The 17,684-nt window shown below is 38.9% G+C and overlaps 1 protein-coding gene across 1 annotated transcript in view; it reads left to right on the top strand.

Annotated features, from left to right (window-relative positions):
• Nucleotides 1–17,684, top strand: part of CHAT (choline O-acetyltransferase) — a 202,789-nt gene that overhangs the window by 80,510 nt on the left and 104,595 nt on the right. The window contains exons 3-5 of the mRNA XM_073685964.1: nt 7,384–7,575; nt 8,797–8,915; nt 10,557–10,610. Of these exons, the coding sequence (XP_073542065.1) occupies nt 7,384–7,575; nt 8,797–8,915; nt 10,557–10,610 (365 nt within the window). The remainder of the gene's footprint in view (nt 1–7,383; nt 7,576–8,796; nt 8,916–10,556; nt 10,611–17,684) is intronic.

Below are 17,684 nucleotides of genomic sequence, written 5' to 3'. Positions count from 1 at the left end.
TTTGAGGACTGGAGTATTTGTGATGTTGAAGTTGATGTGGAGGAGAGCCCACTTAAAGGAGCACTTGATATCTGTTGAAGCACCTGCTGTTTTTGTGCCTCATCTGGAATTTGTAGCGATTGGCGTGGCCGTAAGAAAGGGATCTTATCACATTGTCCGCTAAAAGAAGTAGACATTTTAGTTTGGCTGGAAGATGGTCTTTCTTCTGCAGATGTTACTGTTGCTTTAACACCTACCCCACGGACACAACCTTTTTTCCCCTTCCCAACACGCCTATTCCCCTTTCCACCAGCAGCAGGCCTTTTTCCACTCATTTTGGTGGTTAACTAATTCACAACTCTGGAGTTGTTTGCACAAAAAAACAATGGATGGGAACCGAGCAGAGCTGAGTGGCCAAACTGTGGCATTAGGCCAAAACTATTGGCTGGGTTATATGCAGAAAAAAATTATATTCAATTTGCAACCTGATAGAGGTCAGTATAGATGGACTAATAGAACAAGTCCCACACACAGCTAGAAGCCCAAATATTTTTTCAGAGGTAGATGCAGAAAAAAATTGTATTCAGTTTGCAACCTGATGGAGGTCAGTATAGATGGACTAATAGAACAAGTACTACACACAGCTAGAAGCCCAAATATTTTTTCAGAGGTAGATGCAGAAAAAAAATATATTCAGTTTGCTACCTGATGGAGGTCAGTATAGATGGACTAATAGAGAAAGTCCCACACACTGCTAGAAGGCCAAATATTTTTTCAGAGCTAGATGCAGACAAAAAATTATTTTTAATTTGCAACCTGATGGAGGTCAGTATCGATGGACTAATAGAGAAAGTCCCACACACTGCTAGAAGGCCAAATATTTTTTCAGAGCTAGATGCAGAAAAAAATTATATTCAGTTTGCAACCTGATGGAGGTCACTATAGATGGACTAATAGAACAAGTCCCACACACTGCTAGAAGGCCAAATATTTTTTCAGAGCTAGATGCAGAAAAAAATTATATTCAGTTTGCAACCTGATGGAGGTCAGTATAGATGGACTAATAGAACAAGTCCCACACACAACTAGAAGCCCAAATATTTTTTCAGAGGTAGATGCAGAAAAAAATTATATTCAGTTTGCAACCTGATGGAGGTCTGTATAGATGGATTAATAGAACAAGTCCCACACACAGCTAGAAGCCCAAATATTTTTTCAGAGGTAGATGCAGAAAAAAATTATATTCAGTTTGCAACCTGATGGAGGTCTGTATAGATGGATTCATAGAACAAGTCCCACACACAGCTAGAAGCCCAATATTTTTTCAGAGGTAGATGCAGAAAAAAAATATATTCAGTTTGCAACCTGATGGAGGTCAGTATAGATGGACTAATAGAGAAAGTCCCACACACTGCTAGAAGGCCAAATATTTTTTCAGAGCTAGATGCAGACAAAAAATTACTTTTAATTTGCAACCTGATGGAGGTCAGTATAGATGGACTAATAGAGAAAGTCCCACACACTGCTAGAAGGCCAAATATTTTTTCAGAGCTAGATGCAGATATAAATTATTTTTAATTTGCAACCTGATGGAGGTCAGTATAGATGGACTAATAGAGAAAGTCCCACACACTGCTAGAAGGCCAAATATTTTTTCAGAGCTAGATGCAGATATAAATTATTTTTAATTTGCAACCTGATGGAGGTCAGTATAGATGGACTAATAGAGAAAGTCCCACACACTGCTAGAATGCCAAATATTTTTTCAGAGCTAGATGCAGAAAAAATTATATTCAGTTTGCAACCTGATGGAGGTCAGTATAGATGGACTAATAGAACAAGTCCCACACACAGCTAGAAGGCCAAATATTTTTTCAGAGGTAGATGCAGATAAAAATTATTTTTAATTTGCAGCCTGATGGAGGTCAGTATAGATGGACTAATAGAAGAAAGTCCCACACACTGCTAGAAGGCCAAATATTTTTTCAGAGCTAGATGCAGACAAAAAATTATTTTGAATTTGCAACCTGATGGAGGTCAGTGTAGATGGACTAATAGAGAAAGTCCCACTCACTGCTAGAAGGCCAAATATTTTTTCAGAGCTAGATGCAGACAAAAAATTATTTTTAATTTGCAACCTGATGGAGGTCAGTATAGATGGACTAATAGAGAAAGTCCCACACACTGCTAGAAGGCCAAATATTTTTTCAGAGCTAGATGCAGAAAAAAGTTATATTCAGTTTGCAACCTGATGGAGGTCAGTATAGATGGACTAATAGAACATGTCCCACACACAGCTAGAAGCCCAAATATTTTTTCAGAGGTAGATACAGATAAAAATTATTTTTAATTTGCAACCTGATGGAGGTCAGTATAGATGGACTAATAGAGAAAGTCCCACACACTGCTAGAAGGCCAAATATTTTTTCAGAGCTAGATGCAGACAAAAAAATATTTTGAATTTGCATCATGATGGAGGTCAGTATAGATGGACTAATAGAACAAGTCCCACACACTGCTAGAAGGCCAAATATTTTTTCAGAGCTAGATGCAGAAAAAAATTATATTCAGTTTGCAACCTGATGGAGGTCAGTATAGATGGACTAATAGAACAAGTCCCACACACAGCTAGAAGCCCAAATATTTTTTCAGAGGTAGATGCAGAAAAAAATTATATTCAGTTTGCAACCTGATGGAGGTCTGTATAGATGGATTAATAGAACAAGTCCCACACACAGCTAGAAGCCCAAATATTTTTTCAGAGGTAGATGCAGAAAAAAATTATATTCAGTTTGCAACCTGATGGAGGTCTGTATAGATGGATTCATAGAACAAGTACCACACACAGCTAGAAGCCCAATATTTTTTCAGAGGTAGATGCAGAAAAAAAATATATTCAGTTTGCAACCTGATGGAGGTCAGTATAGATGGACTAATAGAGAAAGTCCCACACACTGCTAGAAGGCCAAATATTTTTTCAGAGCTAGATGCAGACAAAAAATTACTTTTAATTTGCAACCTGATGGAGGTCAGTATAGCTGGACTAATAGAGAAAGTCCCACACACTGCTAGAAGGCCAAATATTTTTTTCAGAGCTAGATGCAGATATAAATTATTTTTAATTTGCAACCTGATGGAGGTCAGTATAGATGGACTAATAGAGAAAGTCCCACACACTGCTAGAAGGCCAAATATTTTTTCAGAGCTAGATGCAGATATAAATTATTTTTAATTTGCAACCTGATGGAGGTCAGTATAGATGGACTAATAGAGAAAGTCACACACACTGCTAGAAGGCCAAATATTTTTTCAGAGCTAGATGCAGAAAAAAATTATATTCAGTTTGCAACCTGATGGAGGTCAGTATAGATGGACTAATAGAACAAGTCCCACACACAGCTAGAAGGCCAAATATTTTTTCAGAGGTAGATGCAGATAAAAATTATTTTTAATTTGCAGCCTGATGGAGGTCAGTATAGATGGACTAATAGAGAAAGTCCCACACACTGCTAGAAGGCCAAATATTTTTTCAGAGCTAGATGCAGACAAAAAATTATTTTGAATTTGCAACCTGATGGAGGTCAGTGTAGATGGACTAATAGAGAAAGTCCCACACACTGCTAGAAGGCCAAATATTTTTTCAGAGCTAGATGCAGACAAAAAATTATTTTTAATTTGCAACCTGATGGAGGTCAGTATAGATGGACTAATGGAGAAAGTCCCACACACTGCTAGAAGGCCAAATATTTTTTCAGAGCTAGATGCAGAAGAAAATTATATTCAGTTTGCAACCTGATGGAGGTCAGTATAGATGGACTAATAGAACAAGTCCCACACACAGCTAGAAGGCCAAATATTTTTTCAGAGGTAGATGCAGATAAAAATTATTTTTAATTTGCAGCCTGATGGAGGTCAGTATAGATGGACTAATAGAGAAAGTCCCACACACTGCTAGAAGGCCAAATATTTTTTCAGAGCTAGATGCAGACAAAAAATTATTTTGAATTTGCAACCTGATGGAGGTCAGTGTAGATGGACTAATAGAGAAAGTCCCACACATTGCTAGAAGGCCAAATATTTTTTCAGAGCTAGATGCAGACAAAAAATTATTTTTAATTTGCAGCCTGATGGAGGTCAGTGTAGATGGACTAATAGAGAAAGTCCCACACACTGCTAGAAGGCCAAATATTTTTTCAGAGCTAGATGCAGACAAAAAATTATTTTTAATTTGCAACCTGATGGAGGTCAGTATAGATGGACTAATGGAGAAAGTCCCACACACTGCTAGAAGGCCAAATATTTTTTCAGAGCTAGATGCAGAAGAAAATTATATTCAGTTTGCAACCTGATGGAGGTCAGTATAGATGGACTAATAGAACAAGTCCCACACACAGCTAGAAGGCCAAATATTTTTTCAGAGGTAGATGCAGATAAAAATTATTTTTAATTTGCAGCCTGATGGAGGTCAGTATAGATGGACTAATAGAGAAAGTCCCACACACTGCTAGAAGGCCAAATATTTTTTCAGAGCTAGATGCAGACAAAAAATTATTTTGAATTTGCAACCTGATGGAGGTCAGTGTAGATGGACTAATAGAGAAAGTCCCACACATTGCTAGAAGGCCAAATATTTTTTCAGAGCTAGATGCAGACAAAAAATTATTTTTAATTTGCAACCTGATGGAGGTCAGTATAGATGGACTAATAGAGAAAGTCCCACACACTGCTAGAAGGCCAAATATTTTTTCAGAGCTAGATGCAGAAAAAAATTATATTCAGTTTGCAACCTGATGGAGGTCAGTATAGATGGACTAATAGAACAAGTCCCACACACAGCTAGAAGCCCAAATATTTTTTCAGAGGTAGATACAGATAAAAATTATTTTTAATTTGCAACCTGATGGAGGTCAGTATAGATGGACTAATAGAGAAAGTCCCACACACTGCTAGAAGGCCAAATATTTTTTCAGAGCTAGATGCAGACAAAAAATTATTTTGAATTTGCAGCATGATGGAGGTCAGTATAGATGGACTAATAGAACAAGTCCCACACACTGCTAGAAGGCCAAATATTTTTTCAGAGCTAGATGCAGAAAAAAATTATATTCAGTTTGCAACCTGATGGAGGTCAGTATAGATGGACTAATAGAACAAGTCCCACACACTGCTAGAAGCCCAAATATTTTTTCAGAGCTAGATGCAGAAAAAAATTATATTCAATTTGCAACCTGCTGGAGGTCAGTATAGATGGACTAATAGAATGATGCTATGCCCAAAAGATTTTACTTCACTAGGTGCAGTAAAAAAATTGGTATTCTATACACAGGTGGTATATCTTGCAACACAGATAGGCTACTCCACTGACTAACACACTCTGCAATAGGCCAAAAAGGATTAGCTTTGCTAGATTTAGCCAAATGCTGTGAACAAAACTTGCACAGCACTGGCACAGACCTGCCTGGCAAAAACTGATAGGAACTGATGTAACCTAGTCCTGAAAAGGACTGCAATTACAATTAGTCTTTACTCCCACAATCTATCTATTTAAGAGCACAGACCTGCCTGATAAAAGTCGTAGGAAATCCTGTAACCTAGTCCTTAAAAGGACTGCAATCACAACTATTCCCTACTCCCAAGCTATCTTTAGATTTGTGCGAAAATTGGCTTGAAATTAACAAGGTATAGCGCACACAGCAACAGCGGTGCCGTCTAACACGCAGCTGCAGCAGTGAGAAAATGGTGGCGACGGGGAAAATGGCTTGGTCTTATAGGGCAAGGACATGTGACATACACTGCCAATGACACATGCCCTTGCTTGTGTGAAAAAAAGCACTTCGCTCCGTGTGTGCGCTGCTGATAGGCTGACAGATTGCACCTCCCCACTGTAAATGCGGGAAAGAGAAAAAAAAATGGAGATCTTCATTATTCCTGCAGAGATCCATCCCCTGCCCCTCCCCCCACCCCGCTGTACACTCAAACTGCGTATTAACATTAATTTTCATCATTACTGAGAAAAAATCCAGTTATGATTTTGGTGCACGAACAGTTATCGAACATAACCTCGAACAGCCGAATTTTTCTCAAATCGTTCGTGTTCGCCGAACGGCTCGAACACCGCCCAAAACAGCTCGAATTTGAGATTGGCGAACAGTTCGAGTCGAACAACGCTCATCTCTAAATGTGACCACCAGGACCTATAAAGGAATCAGCAGTATTTTGTATGTAGCACTCCATTATATTGAGTGCTGCAAAACAAATGTAAAAAAAATATGACATAAAAATGTCCGAAACACTGTCATAAAACAATGTATATAAAACATCAGGGGTTAGTATATCATGCAAAATCTTTCTTTGTCTAAATGCAGTAGTATTTATCACAGATTCCTGCCTCATGGTTATACATTTCTTCTGTGTTCTCAGCCAGAAATTTGCTGACGTCAGTCAGTTTATTTGAAATCAAAGTACAAATTCCACGCTTTGCTTTTTAGAGAATTCATTTAGCACGATTTTACTATATGCATTACATAAAAGGCCAGAAATACTGCCATGGTAGCTCATGCAACAGACATCAGGCCCAGAAACAAGTGGTGCCTGCAGGATGACTATGTACCCTCGTTCCACCATCATTACTGCTGACATTAAGCTCAATTTTAGCACCGATCAAAAAAAATGGAAATTGCAATGGTGAATCAGTATGTGAGCCGTAATGAGACAGGGCAATGATTGTACCCCACACTGCCTATATTAGTTTGTCTCAGTATCCCGAGAGGTGGAAATGAGAAGTAGAGCCAGGCAGCAGAAGTGGAAGAGATGCTAATGCCACAACAGCAAGTAATTTCTGTAAACTATGGAGGTCATGGACACTACTGAACTGCAGTAACGTATGGGCAAAACCTTTGTGATTACTATATTCCCAATTTATCAAGTCATTAAATGTTGCAAAATCTTTGTACAACTCAAAGTTGAGTACAACATTTTGTGACTTTTGGCATTTTTACACCAGCGACAGCCAGCTCCTGCCAAATCGAGTGAACCTAGGGTAGGACAGGGCATGGCCACGCATGGTCAACAAATTCATCAGAATTTCGCCAGTGGGGTAAATGTGCTCTATTTCCTAGCCGGCATATATTTCTGGCACAGGCGCACGGCAGTTCAAAGATGTGCCGAACTCATTACAGAGGTGCGCACCGCCTTAAAAATCTCAGCGCATCTGCAGTATACAAAAGGCCAAAAATAATGAATCATCTCTCATGTGCATTACTATATGGCATTAATAAGTAGAACTTCTATTTGTAGAGTCAGAGACTAACTAAATAATAGATAAAGTGTATTAAATATATTAAATTCCAGTAAGCGTTGTTTCTTGATGGGAACATATAATGATTCATATTCTGACTTTTTCAGGATTTACCCAAGTTGCCTGTGCCACCGCTGAAACAAACAATGGAAATGTATCTGAAATGCATGAAGCATTTGGTCTCCGAGGAACAGTATAAAAAAAGCAAAGCAGTTGTGGATAGATTTATGACGTCTGGTGGTGTGGGGAAAATGCTGCAACAAAAACTGGAGGAGCACCGAGAGAAAACTGAAAATTGGGTGAGACTTATAATCTTGGGCCTACACTGAAGTACTTCAGTGAATATGTCAAATAAAATATCACTAGATATTTATTATGTAGATAGTTCTTATTATCATAGATAATATTATTTTACTAGGAAGAAACAGTAATTCAGAAGGGGTTGTCCAAGTAGTGGACAACCCCATTAAAAATTATGTCCTACCCCAAAAAAATAACTCCAAAGTGCCAGCCACTAGCTGTCTCTCTTCTGTTTAACTTGCTGCCCTCCTCCTGTTGTCAAATGGAATCCTTTTCTAACAGCAGACACAATGAAAAAGGATCGAGCGCATGTCTTTGTCTTTCTACTCCTACTCTCCTGTCTGTCAAACCCCATAAAGGCATAACAGAAAGATGGGATTTCTATTCAGGGCAGGCAGGCTACGGGACAATGGCAGAAGCAATGCACCTTGGGCAGTGAGGGAAAGAACGTTCCAGCAGCTATAATGTGGATGAGGAGGAACCGAACAGTCACACTGGGTAGAACGCTGCAGACTATGAGAATCGAGATACAACTTGGACATACTAGCTTGGATACGAACCAACAATCGTTTTAATTTGTTTGTGGGGGTTGAGGACCACTTTTCCTCTGTTTTCTACGGATTTCTGCTGCTGCTCCTTATCCACCACCCCAGTACTGCAGTGCCCATCGATAACACAAAGCTGGGAGCGCAGGTGACTGGCAGTATAGGCAAGTGCTGAACAATAAGATAACGCTAACATAAAATTTACTTTATTTTGAGCTTATAGGAAACTTTCCTTAGAAGTAATCATATCTGAGATAATTTGCGTCACTTTTACAATACATGACCCACATTCATTACACCTTATGCACTGACTAACATGATGACAAATTTTAGGGTCAATCTACTTAAGCTAAAATTGCTCAATGATTCCGGACATTGATTACCGTCCTATATATCCGCTGTATTATATTACATATGTGTTGCTCATACTTAGTATTAAAATGTCTCTGTATTATTATATTTCCATCATTGATTGTATTGTTTTCTAGGTTAAATCTGCTATATAGTAATTACACTATCGTCCTCCATAATCTCTGTGAAAGGAGATAGTTCGTCGTTTTAGTAGGGTTCTACATTGACATCATGCCAAATGACTAGAAATACCTGTAAAAAAAATTCCCCTTTCATCTCTCAGTGCCTTTATCTAGAAGATTCCTAATAACGTTGTTCTTTCAGATACACCAGTACTGGCTGGATGACATGTATTTAAATAATCGGATGCCGCTCCCAGTTAACTCCAGTCCGGCAGTAATATTCGCGCGTCACAACTTCCAGGATGCCAATGATCAGTTAAGGTAGTGTAATGCTCAAAGCTTCTTTTCTTGTCACTAAGCTCCGACACGTAACGGTGCTTGTAGTTTACATATCACACACAAAGCATGCTGGCAACTGTGGGAAATGCAAATGACCTGAAAATATGGTGCAACATTACTGTAGATGTCTGTTGGTGTAGTAAAATCCACTCCACACACAGAGACAATGGATGCCTGTGTCCACACAGAATTATACAGGCATAGCAGTCTCTTCAATACTTCCACAAATGAAACATGTAAAATGTTGCTTGGTTTCTTGGGAACTCAAAAGACCCCTATAAACCCTTACTTATAGCATGCAAATGTTACCTGGTGTAATAAAAGATACAAATAAAAGCGCTGAATTCAACACAGAACTTTATCCATTTAGAATTAAATGTAGAGAAGACATGTCCAGCAGAACGTGAAAGTGAATGGGGTATTCCAGTTATAAGAAATTATTACCTATCCACAAGATAGGCAATAACGTCTTATTCCATGTGGGCACAAGTGATGAAACCCCCACCAATTGCCAGAATGAGATACGCTTAATTTGCAGTGTTACTTAACAGGAACCCAGTTTTTTCGTATGTGAACAAGTACCACCACCCTCATCAGCGCCTTTGCTGCATTCCACAAAGTTGTATATTATCCCATGACCCCCCTGTATATACCCCAAAAACCCTTTCGAATCTCTCCCGTGCTGTATGCAAATCCGGATGGTCCGGTCCAATGGGCGTTATTGCAGTGGCATCTGTTCCTCGTCTCCGCTGGTAATTGCAATCCTCCGGCTTTGATTGATGTGGATGACACGTCCTGCCGAAAAAAAATCTTGCGCCTGAGCAGGGATATCGCCGGCCTGCGCAGGCGCACTTTGTGCTGCCCTACTGCTGGCCGAGCATCAAACATAACTGCGCATACTTATGAAAAAACTTATGACAGGTTCGCTTTAAGACAAATCTTTCTCCGGCTTCATTGTGCACTGCCAGGGAGGATGACAGTCGCTCGTATGGAACAGAAAAACAGAATTGATGAAATTAAGTGATCAGTCCCACAATGGCACCAGATAAATCCCATTGATAATGGGGTCTGTTTAGTTTCTAATAGGGTGTCCATCTATTTAACGTAGAAAAAGAGTGCAGCATGCGTAAAGTGATCACAAAATTGTTTCATTCCATAACAAAAATAATGACTTCACTTTCACTCTTTCGTCTTACAGAGGAGCCAGCAATGACGCAAATATATTAAAATTAGCAAAAAGTTTACATCTCACCACTTACCAGACATAAAGCTGAACATTAAGTCTAAGGACAGATTCCCAATATTATTGGTGATGTCCCACACAATTGCATAAATAATACACTATGCCAGTAATGCACACGATTTGTAAGGGTTACAGTGATCAGGGGGTCACAGTCTTAGTTACCTGTTGAAGTCAAAGGAAAACCCATGTAAAAACAGCAACAAATAGGGCATGATGTAAAAGCCTTATGTTATTACTGCTTTCCAAATCGTAATCAATGTTTAATACTTGTGTGTTAAAATGTAAATGGATTCACTATTGAATGGAGGAAGAAGATCTTCACATAGGAAAGGTTCATGTAGGTTGACAAATAACATTACTTTCTATCTGTTTAATCACAGGTTTACTGCTAACCTCATCTCCGGAGTGCTTGATTACAAAACTTTATTGGACATGTAAGTCACATTATTTGGATAATTCACAATCTGGCGGTACAGACGTTCTTTGTAATTATATTATTCCAACATTAATGAAGAAGCAGCAGCGAGATAGCTAATCTAATTGTGTCATACAATAATACTCATTACATTTATTGACTTTTTGGTTTACATTCTCCTTACTTTAAGAAAGAATTAACATAAATGTGAGTGGTATCGAATGCTAGAGGAAAATATAGTGCAGTAACTTTCATAGAATCTTTAGACAATCAATACATTGAAAAAGTGATTAAAAATTATCTTTCTAAACGTGCATAACTGTATAATAAGGTGAATGAATTCATAATATGTAAAAATTGCAAACTTGCATCCTTTGAAGGGGTTATCTGGGACATTTATTATTTTTGAGCATGTCAGTTAGTAACTATCTCCCTGTTCTGCCCAACTCCAATCTCTGCCGACACAGAGCAGTCACTGACGCCAGCTATTTAGTGGCTTCCAATGATGTCACGTTAACAGAGCAGCAGTGTTCTGCACTGTTAATAAAATATCACTTGCCTGTGTCATGCCGATAGACAGCCAGCTCCCCGCTGCCTAACTGCAGGGAGCCAGCAGTCAATCAGCATGACATCTGCAATGACGCCCGACTGACATAGTAGCCTGGAAGAGAAAGAGCTGCTCTAATGACAAGAGGTTAAATGAAGCAGGGAATTCACCATTTGAGCTGACAGAGTTCATCCCCGGTGCGGAAGTGGCAGGTAGTTAGCAACTACCTGCTTGTTAGCTCTTAGCCCCACAAGTCATGGCGCCACTAAGATCTGCATTGCTCAGGACACCCCGACCACATCCTGTATAGACATACCTTGATAAAGGCCCCACGTGGCCGAAACGTTGGCTCATTTCTGTTTCTCACTTACATAAAATCATTCACCTTTTCTGCAAATTTGAGCGCCGAAGCTTTCTTCCAATTGTTGACCTTTTTTAATTACTTCTGAGCACCATCCAGTGTACAGTTAAGCTAATCTTATTCTTCTATCTTCTAATTCTTAGCCCCATACACAAAAGTAATACAAGTGCTGGATAACCCAAGCCTTTCTAGTTGTAGAACAGCACATTTTATAATAGTTGTACAGTGGTTTTTCAGCTAATTAAAAATGTAGCTAAATGATCTCTACATACATAGATAACTTACTGATACAGTCCTGTTGTGCCTAATGCTGGTACAATTCTCCAACAAAGCAAGGAGCCAGTTTAGCTATCAAAATAAACAGTCAGCTCGGTCCCTTTACTTAGCGCTACAGTATTGAGCACAGAACCGGAAGCAAGACGCCAAGGACCAAGAACACAGTGGCTAGCAAACAATGGGGGCATTTAAAATAACAGACAGATTTTTTACTTACATTTTTAATTTACTGGAAAAACTCCTTGAGGAGATATACACCTCAACATAGAAATTGCAACATCAAAAAGTACAAGTTATGAAATGATTGAAATCACAGGATCTATGGATAGACATGTTAATGATATTCGAATAATGAAAAAAAAAATGTCAACACATCTCAATTTATTTAGTATCAAGTATAAGCTCCACATGGAGAAATCCTGGCACTTACAGCCCTAGCTGCTATCGATAAGGTTATTAATGGTTGTCTAAGAAATGCTCTATCACACTTTATGCACTTGGGCAAATTATCAAGATTCACTGCTGGCAGCTCCTTTTGTAATAGCCGACTGATGACCTCCCATATGTGCTCCATTGGAGACAAGTCCGGTGATGCTGCAGCCATTGGCGTACATTTAGCAGCACATTTAGGCCATACAGGCTGCTCAGAGTAGCATAAACAACATTTGGCCTGGTGTTGTCATGTGGAAAAATAGCTCCTGGGACACTTTGGAGAAATGGTCGCACCATTGGTTGCATAACCAAATCATTATAATGCAGAACTGTTAGGGCACCTGACATGAAACTTAGTACATTGTGCAGCGGGAGTAGGACCGGTGTGATGTTCCCTCGTGAAGGCCTCTTCATGGTCTCCAGACCAATCTCCAGCTATCATTGCATCCAAGACAAAAACAGGATTCATCGCTGAAGAGGATAGATCTCTATACCAGCTTCCATTGCTGCCTTGCTCTGCACCATGATGGCCTTTGAAAGTGGTGGTGCTAGGTCAATGGAGTACCTGTAGCTGGACATCTGTCTCAAAACCCAATGTCATGCAAATGCCTTCTGACAGTCTTGTATAGACACTGTTTGACCCTTTAGACTTAGTATAAGATGTCTAATTTCATGTACAGTATAGAATGGATCAGTATGCACAATTCCTCTATTCTGACAATCTGTTTGAGCAGAGGTTCACCTCTGTGCACCTCTTATGATATTTCAGTTTTTCTTTTTTAATAAATTTGCAAAAATTTCTACATTTCTGTTTTTTTCAGTGAAGATGGGGTGCAGAGTGTACATTAATAAAAAAAAAATGAACTTTTTAGAATTTACCAAATGGCTGCAATGAAACAAAGAGTGAACAATTTAAAGGGGTCTGAATACTTTCCGTACCCACTGTAGATCAGGAGAGCAGATTGTCAGTCATTACATGTCTCACACTGGTAATGCTCCCTTTCATTAATAATAAGCTCTGGAGGCATATTCTCAAGGAGATCTGTGCCCGGCCCATAGATCTTAACAACTCATTTACATATTAAGAACAACATTGATATCTCGGAAATAAAGCATCAGGTGGCAGATATCAAAGTATTTTTTTATTCAGCTTCCTATGACCTGTTTGCCCATATAGACGACTTAGGAGTGTTGATCCTACTAACAGATTCCCATTAACGCTAAGAAAGATGTAAGACCTAAATACAAATGAATATATATAGTGTAAATATATTCATTCATGTGCTGTAAATATTGGTAGTAACCCTAATTTTACAGTAGAAAGGAATAGCACTCTGGTGTGGAAAGACACCTGATGTGCCTATGTGACAGATGAACAGCTCCCCACGGGAAGGCAACAACTGATGGATGAAGGGCTATTGTAATTTATGTCATAACAGCATGTGGGAAACAAAAAATAAGAATTGCACTGATGCAAATGGATGAGCCTTCTAGGACAGCATAAGTTTTATGGGTATTAATATTATAATACTAAAGGATCCAAACTTTCCCATCTACGGATTCATTTTATCCTGCTAAAAATCATTAATATATATTATTGAAAATAGTTTAACTATAATAAGATATCTCACTTACTTATGTACTGTCGGTTGAGAAAATACCTCTGTTAACTCTTTCACCCCCGAGCCTGTTTTCACCTTCCTGACCAGGCCAATTTTTTCAATTCTGACCAGTCACTTTATGAGGAAATAACTCTAGAATTCTTCAACGTATCCCAGTAATTCTGACACATTGTACTTCATGTTAGTGGTAAATTTAGTTTGATATTTTTTGCATTTATTTGTGAAAATATCTGGATTTTGGCAAAAATGTAGAAAATGTTGCAATTTTTAAATTTTTAATTTTTATACCCTTAAACCAGATAGTTATATTACACAAAATAGTTAATAAATAGCATTTATCACATGTCTACTTTACATCTGCATAATTTTTTAAACATAATTCTTTTTTTTAGTAAGTTAGAAGGGTTAAAAGTTTATCAGCAATTTCTGTTTTTTCCATAAAAATTTACAAAACCATATATTTTAGGGACCACATCATGTTTGAAGTGACTTTGAGGGGCCTACGTGATAGAAAATACTCAAAAGTGACACTATTTTAAAATCTGCACATTTGGTTAATCTGCATTTATTAACCATTTAGGTGCTTCACAGGAATAAAAACAATGTGGAAGGAAAAAATTAACATTTTAATTTTCCTAACTTAGCCCCAAATATTCAGTTTTCAGAAGGATAACAGGAGAAAATGGACCATACAATTTATTTAGCAATTTCTCCTGAATATGTAGACACCCTATATGTGGTGGAAAACTACTGTTTGGGCGCACGACAGGGCTCAGAAGGGAAGTAGCGTCATTGGATATTTGGAGAGCAAAATTGACTGGAATAGATAGCGGATGTCGTGTCGCGTTTGCAGAGCCCCTGATGTGCCTAAACAGTGGAAACCCCCACAAGTGACCCCATTTTACAAACTACACTCCTTAAGGAATTTATATACAGGTGTGGTGAGAACCTTGAACCAGCAGGTACTTCACAGAATGTTATAACGTTGAGACATGAAAATAAAAAAATGAACTTTTCATGCAAATTGTTCCTTTAGCCCAAAATGTTTCACTTTTACAAGGATAACAGGAAAAAATAGACCATTCAATTTGCTGTGCAATTTCCACTGAGTACGCCGATATCCTATTTGTGGTGGGAAACTGCTATTTGGGTGCACAGCAGGGATCAGAATGGAAGGTGCACCATTTGGCTTTTGGAGCACAACATTGGCTGGAATAGATAGCGGAAGCCATGTCATATCTGAAGAGACTCTGATATGCCAAAACAGCAGAAACCCCACACAAGTGACCACATTTTTGAAACTACACTCCTCAAGGAACTTAAGTAGTGGTGTGGTGAGCTCCTGAAACCCACAGGTGGTTCACAGATTTTTATATCATTGAGCCGTGACAATGAAAAAATTTATTTTTCCTGCAAAAATGTTAGCCCCAAATGTTTCATTTTGACAAAGGTAAAAGGAGAAAATAGACCATACAATTTGTTGTGCAATTTCTCCTGAGTATAATGATACCCCATATGTGGCTGTACTGTACTGTTTAGCCACACGGCGAAACTCGGGAGGGACGGAGCACTATTTGACTCTTGGAGAACAAATTATCGTAGACTAGTTTGTGGACTCCATATACAGAGCCCCTAAGTGCCAGAAGAGCAGAATTCCCCTTTAAGTGACCCCATTTGGAAATTACACACCTCTGGGAATTTGCCTACAGGCATAGTGACAATTTTGACTCCATGGATGTTTTCCAGAAACAAGCAGCAGTGAATGTTGCTGAGTGAAAATTGCAATTCTATCGTTATAGTGCCAGTACATTGTAGTGCCCATACATTGTGTCCAGCTCATGCTTCTGGAGACATGCACTCCATAAATTAAGCAGTCTCTCATCGCTACAAAAATGCCAAACATGTGGATGCTAAATGTGGCATACTATGGGGTTGAAGCTTACATTGTGAATATTTTATACAAAATTTTAAATCACGTTTATCTTGCGCTCTGCTGAGCAATTACATAGGGGTTTCCATCTAAATCTCTGAATGATTATGATTCAGATGAAACCCGCAACGGGTCCATTAACTATAACAAGACAGCAGAGTTACTCTGGACTCCGTCAGGCCTTTGTTCAGCAGCGTCCTTCTATTCAGAGGTGCACAAAACTGCATGGATCATAGGCCACAAGGCGTCCACAGTGCCTCTATCTGCCTAATTGTAGCGAATCTTCTGCTGGAGGTTCCGTTTGACTCACATTTTACAGAGATTTACATGGAAACCCTGCTGTAAGCGCTCAGTGCAGAGCGCAGGATAAATGTGCACTGAGCCTTACTGCGATCTTTCAGAGGCAGAATGAACAAATCAGCAGCATTTTAAGAATTATTTTTTACGCCGTTCCTCGTGCGGTATAAGTGATTATACAACTTTATTCTTCGGGTTGGTGTGATTACAGCAATACCAGATTTATATAGTTTTTTATGTTTAGATACTATAACACACCAGAAAACGCTTTTTTTTGCAAAACAATGTTTTTTCATCACCCTATTTTGAGAGCTATAATTTTTCTATGTTTCTACCAACAGAGTCATGTGAGGCTTCTTTTTTTGCGGAATGACTTAATGTTTTTATTGGTACCATTTTTGGGCACATCACATTTTTTGACCACTTTCTATTACGATTTTTGGAAGGCAGATCAAACAAAAACCAGCAATATAAAAATTGCTTCTTTTTTGGATGGGTGGGAGGGTTTATGTCGTTCACAGTGTGGCAAAATTGATAAGGCAGCTTTATTCTTCGGGTCAGTACGATTACAGCGATACCATATTGATATTATTTTTTTATGTTTTGCCACTTTTACACAGTAAAAACAATTTCTAAAAAAGAATTGTTTTTGCATCGCTATATTTTGAGAGCTACAGCTTATTTTTCCGCTAATGGAGCTGTACAGTGGTTTGTTTTTTTGTGGGACAAGATGACATTTTTAGCAATACCATTTTTATTTACATTTGACTTTTTGAACTCATTTTATTCCACTTTTTTTTCAGCGGTATGATGAAAGCGCATATTTTTTTGCCACAGTTTTTATTTATTTTTTTTACAGTATTCGCTGAAGAGTTTAACTAGTTGACAGTTTTATAGGTCGGGTCATTCTGGACATAGCGATACCAAATATGTGCTATTTTTTGTGTTTTTACATAAATATATATAGTTATTTGTATCATATTTTTTCAGGGTTTTTTGTTCTTTATTTTGTGATTTTTTAAAAAAAAATATTTTTACAATTTTTGAAAAGTTTTTTTTAAAACTTTTTTGCCTTGTCCCAGGATGTGACATCATCTATCCCTGGCCTGATCTAATACTCTGCAATGCTTTTGCATTTCAGGGATTAGATCAGTGAATCGCACACAGGCAGCAGGCATGTCAGCTTCTGTGCTCAGTAGGAGCTTACAGGCCACCGTACCTGGGTGACCCCGCGGACATCTTTTGGGCCGGGGTCACCATGGAGACCATCGGCACAAGGCGATTTCAGTCGCGTTGTGCCGATCGGAGCAGAGAGGGAGCTCCCTCCCTCTCCTAAGCCGATCGATGTCACTGTCACTATTGACAGCAGCATCAGAGGAGTTAAAGGGGAACCTGTCACCAGTATGCTCACAGGACCACAAAGGCGCCCGCTGCTCTGCCCTACTGTGAGTAGAGCAGAAAAACAGCACTGCGCAAGGGCCTAGCTCTGACTGATGTGAATGTCGAACCGAGATCTCGCGCCTGCGCAGTCGCTTCATTCCAATAACGTCGCTATCCCCTTGCGCAGTGCTGTTTTATGCTCTGCTCACAATACGGCAGAGCAGAGTGCACCTGTAAGGTCCTGTGAT

This window comes from Phyllobates terribilis, unplaced genomic scaffold, assembly GCF_046119375.1.
Source record: "Phyllobates terribilis strain yellow unplaced genomic scaffold, ASM4611937v1 Scaffold_5__5_contigs__length_657084704, whole genome shotgun sequence".
Classification (NCBI taxonomy): domain Eukaryota; kingdom Metazoa; phylum Chordata; class Amphibia; order Anura; family Dendrobatidae; genus Phyllobates; species Phyllobates terribilis.
Note: the sequence above shows the minus strand (reverse complement) of the source record. Positions and strands in the feature narration are given on the sequence as shown.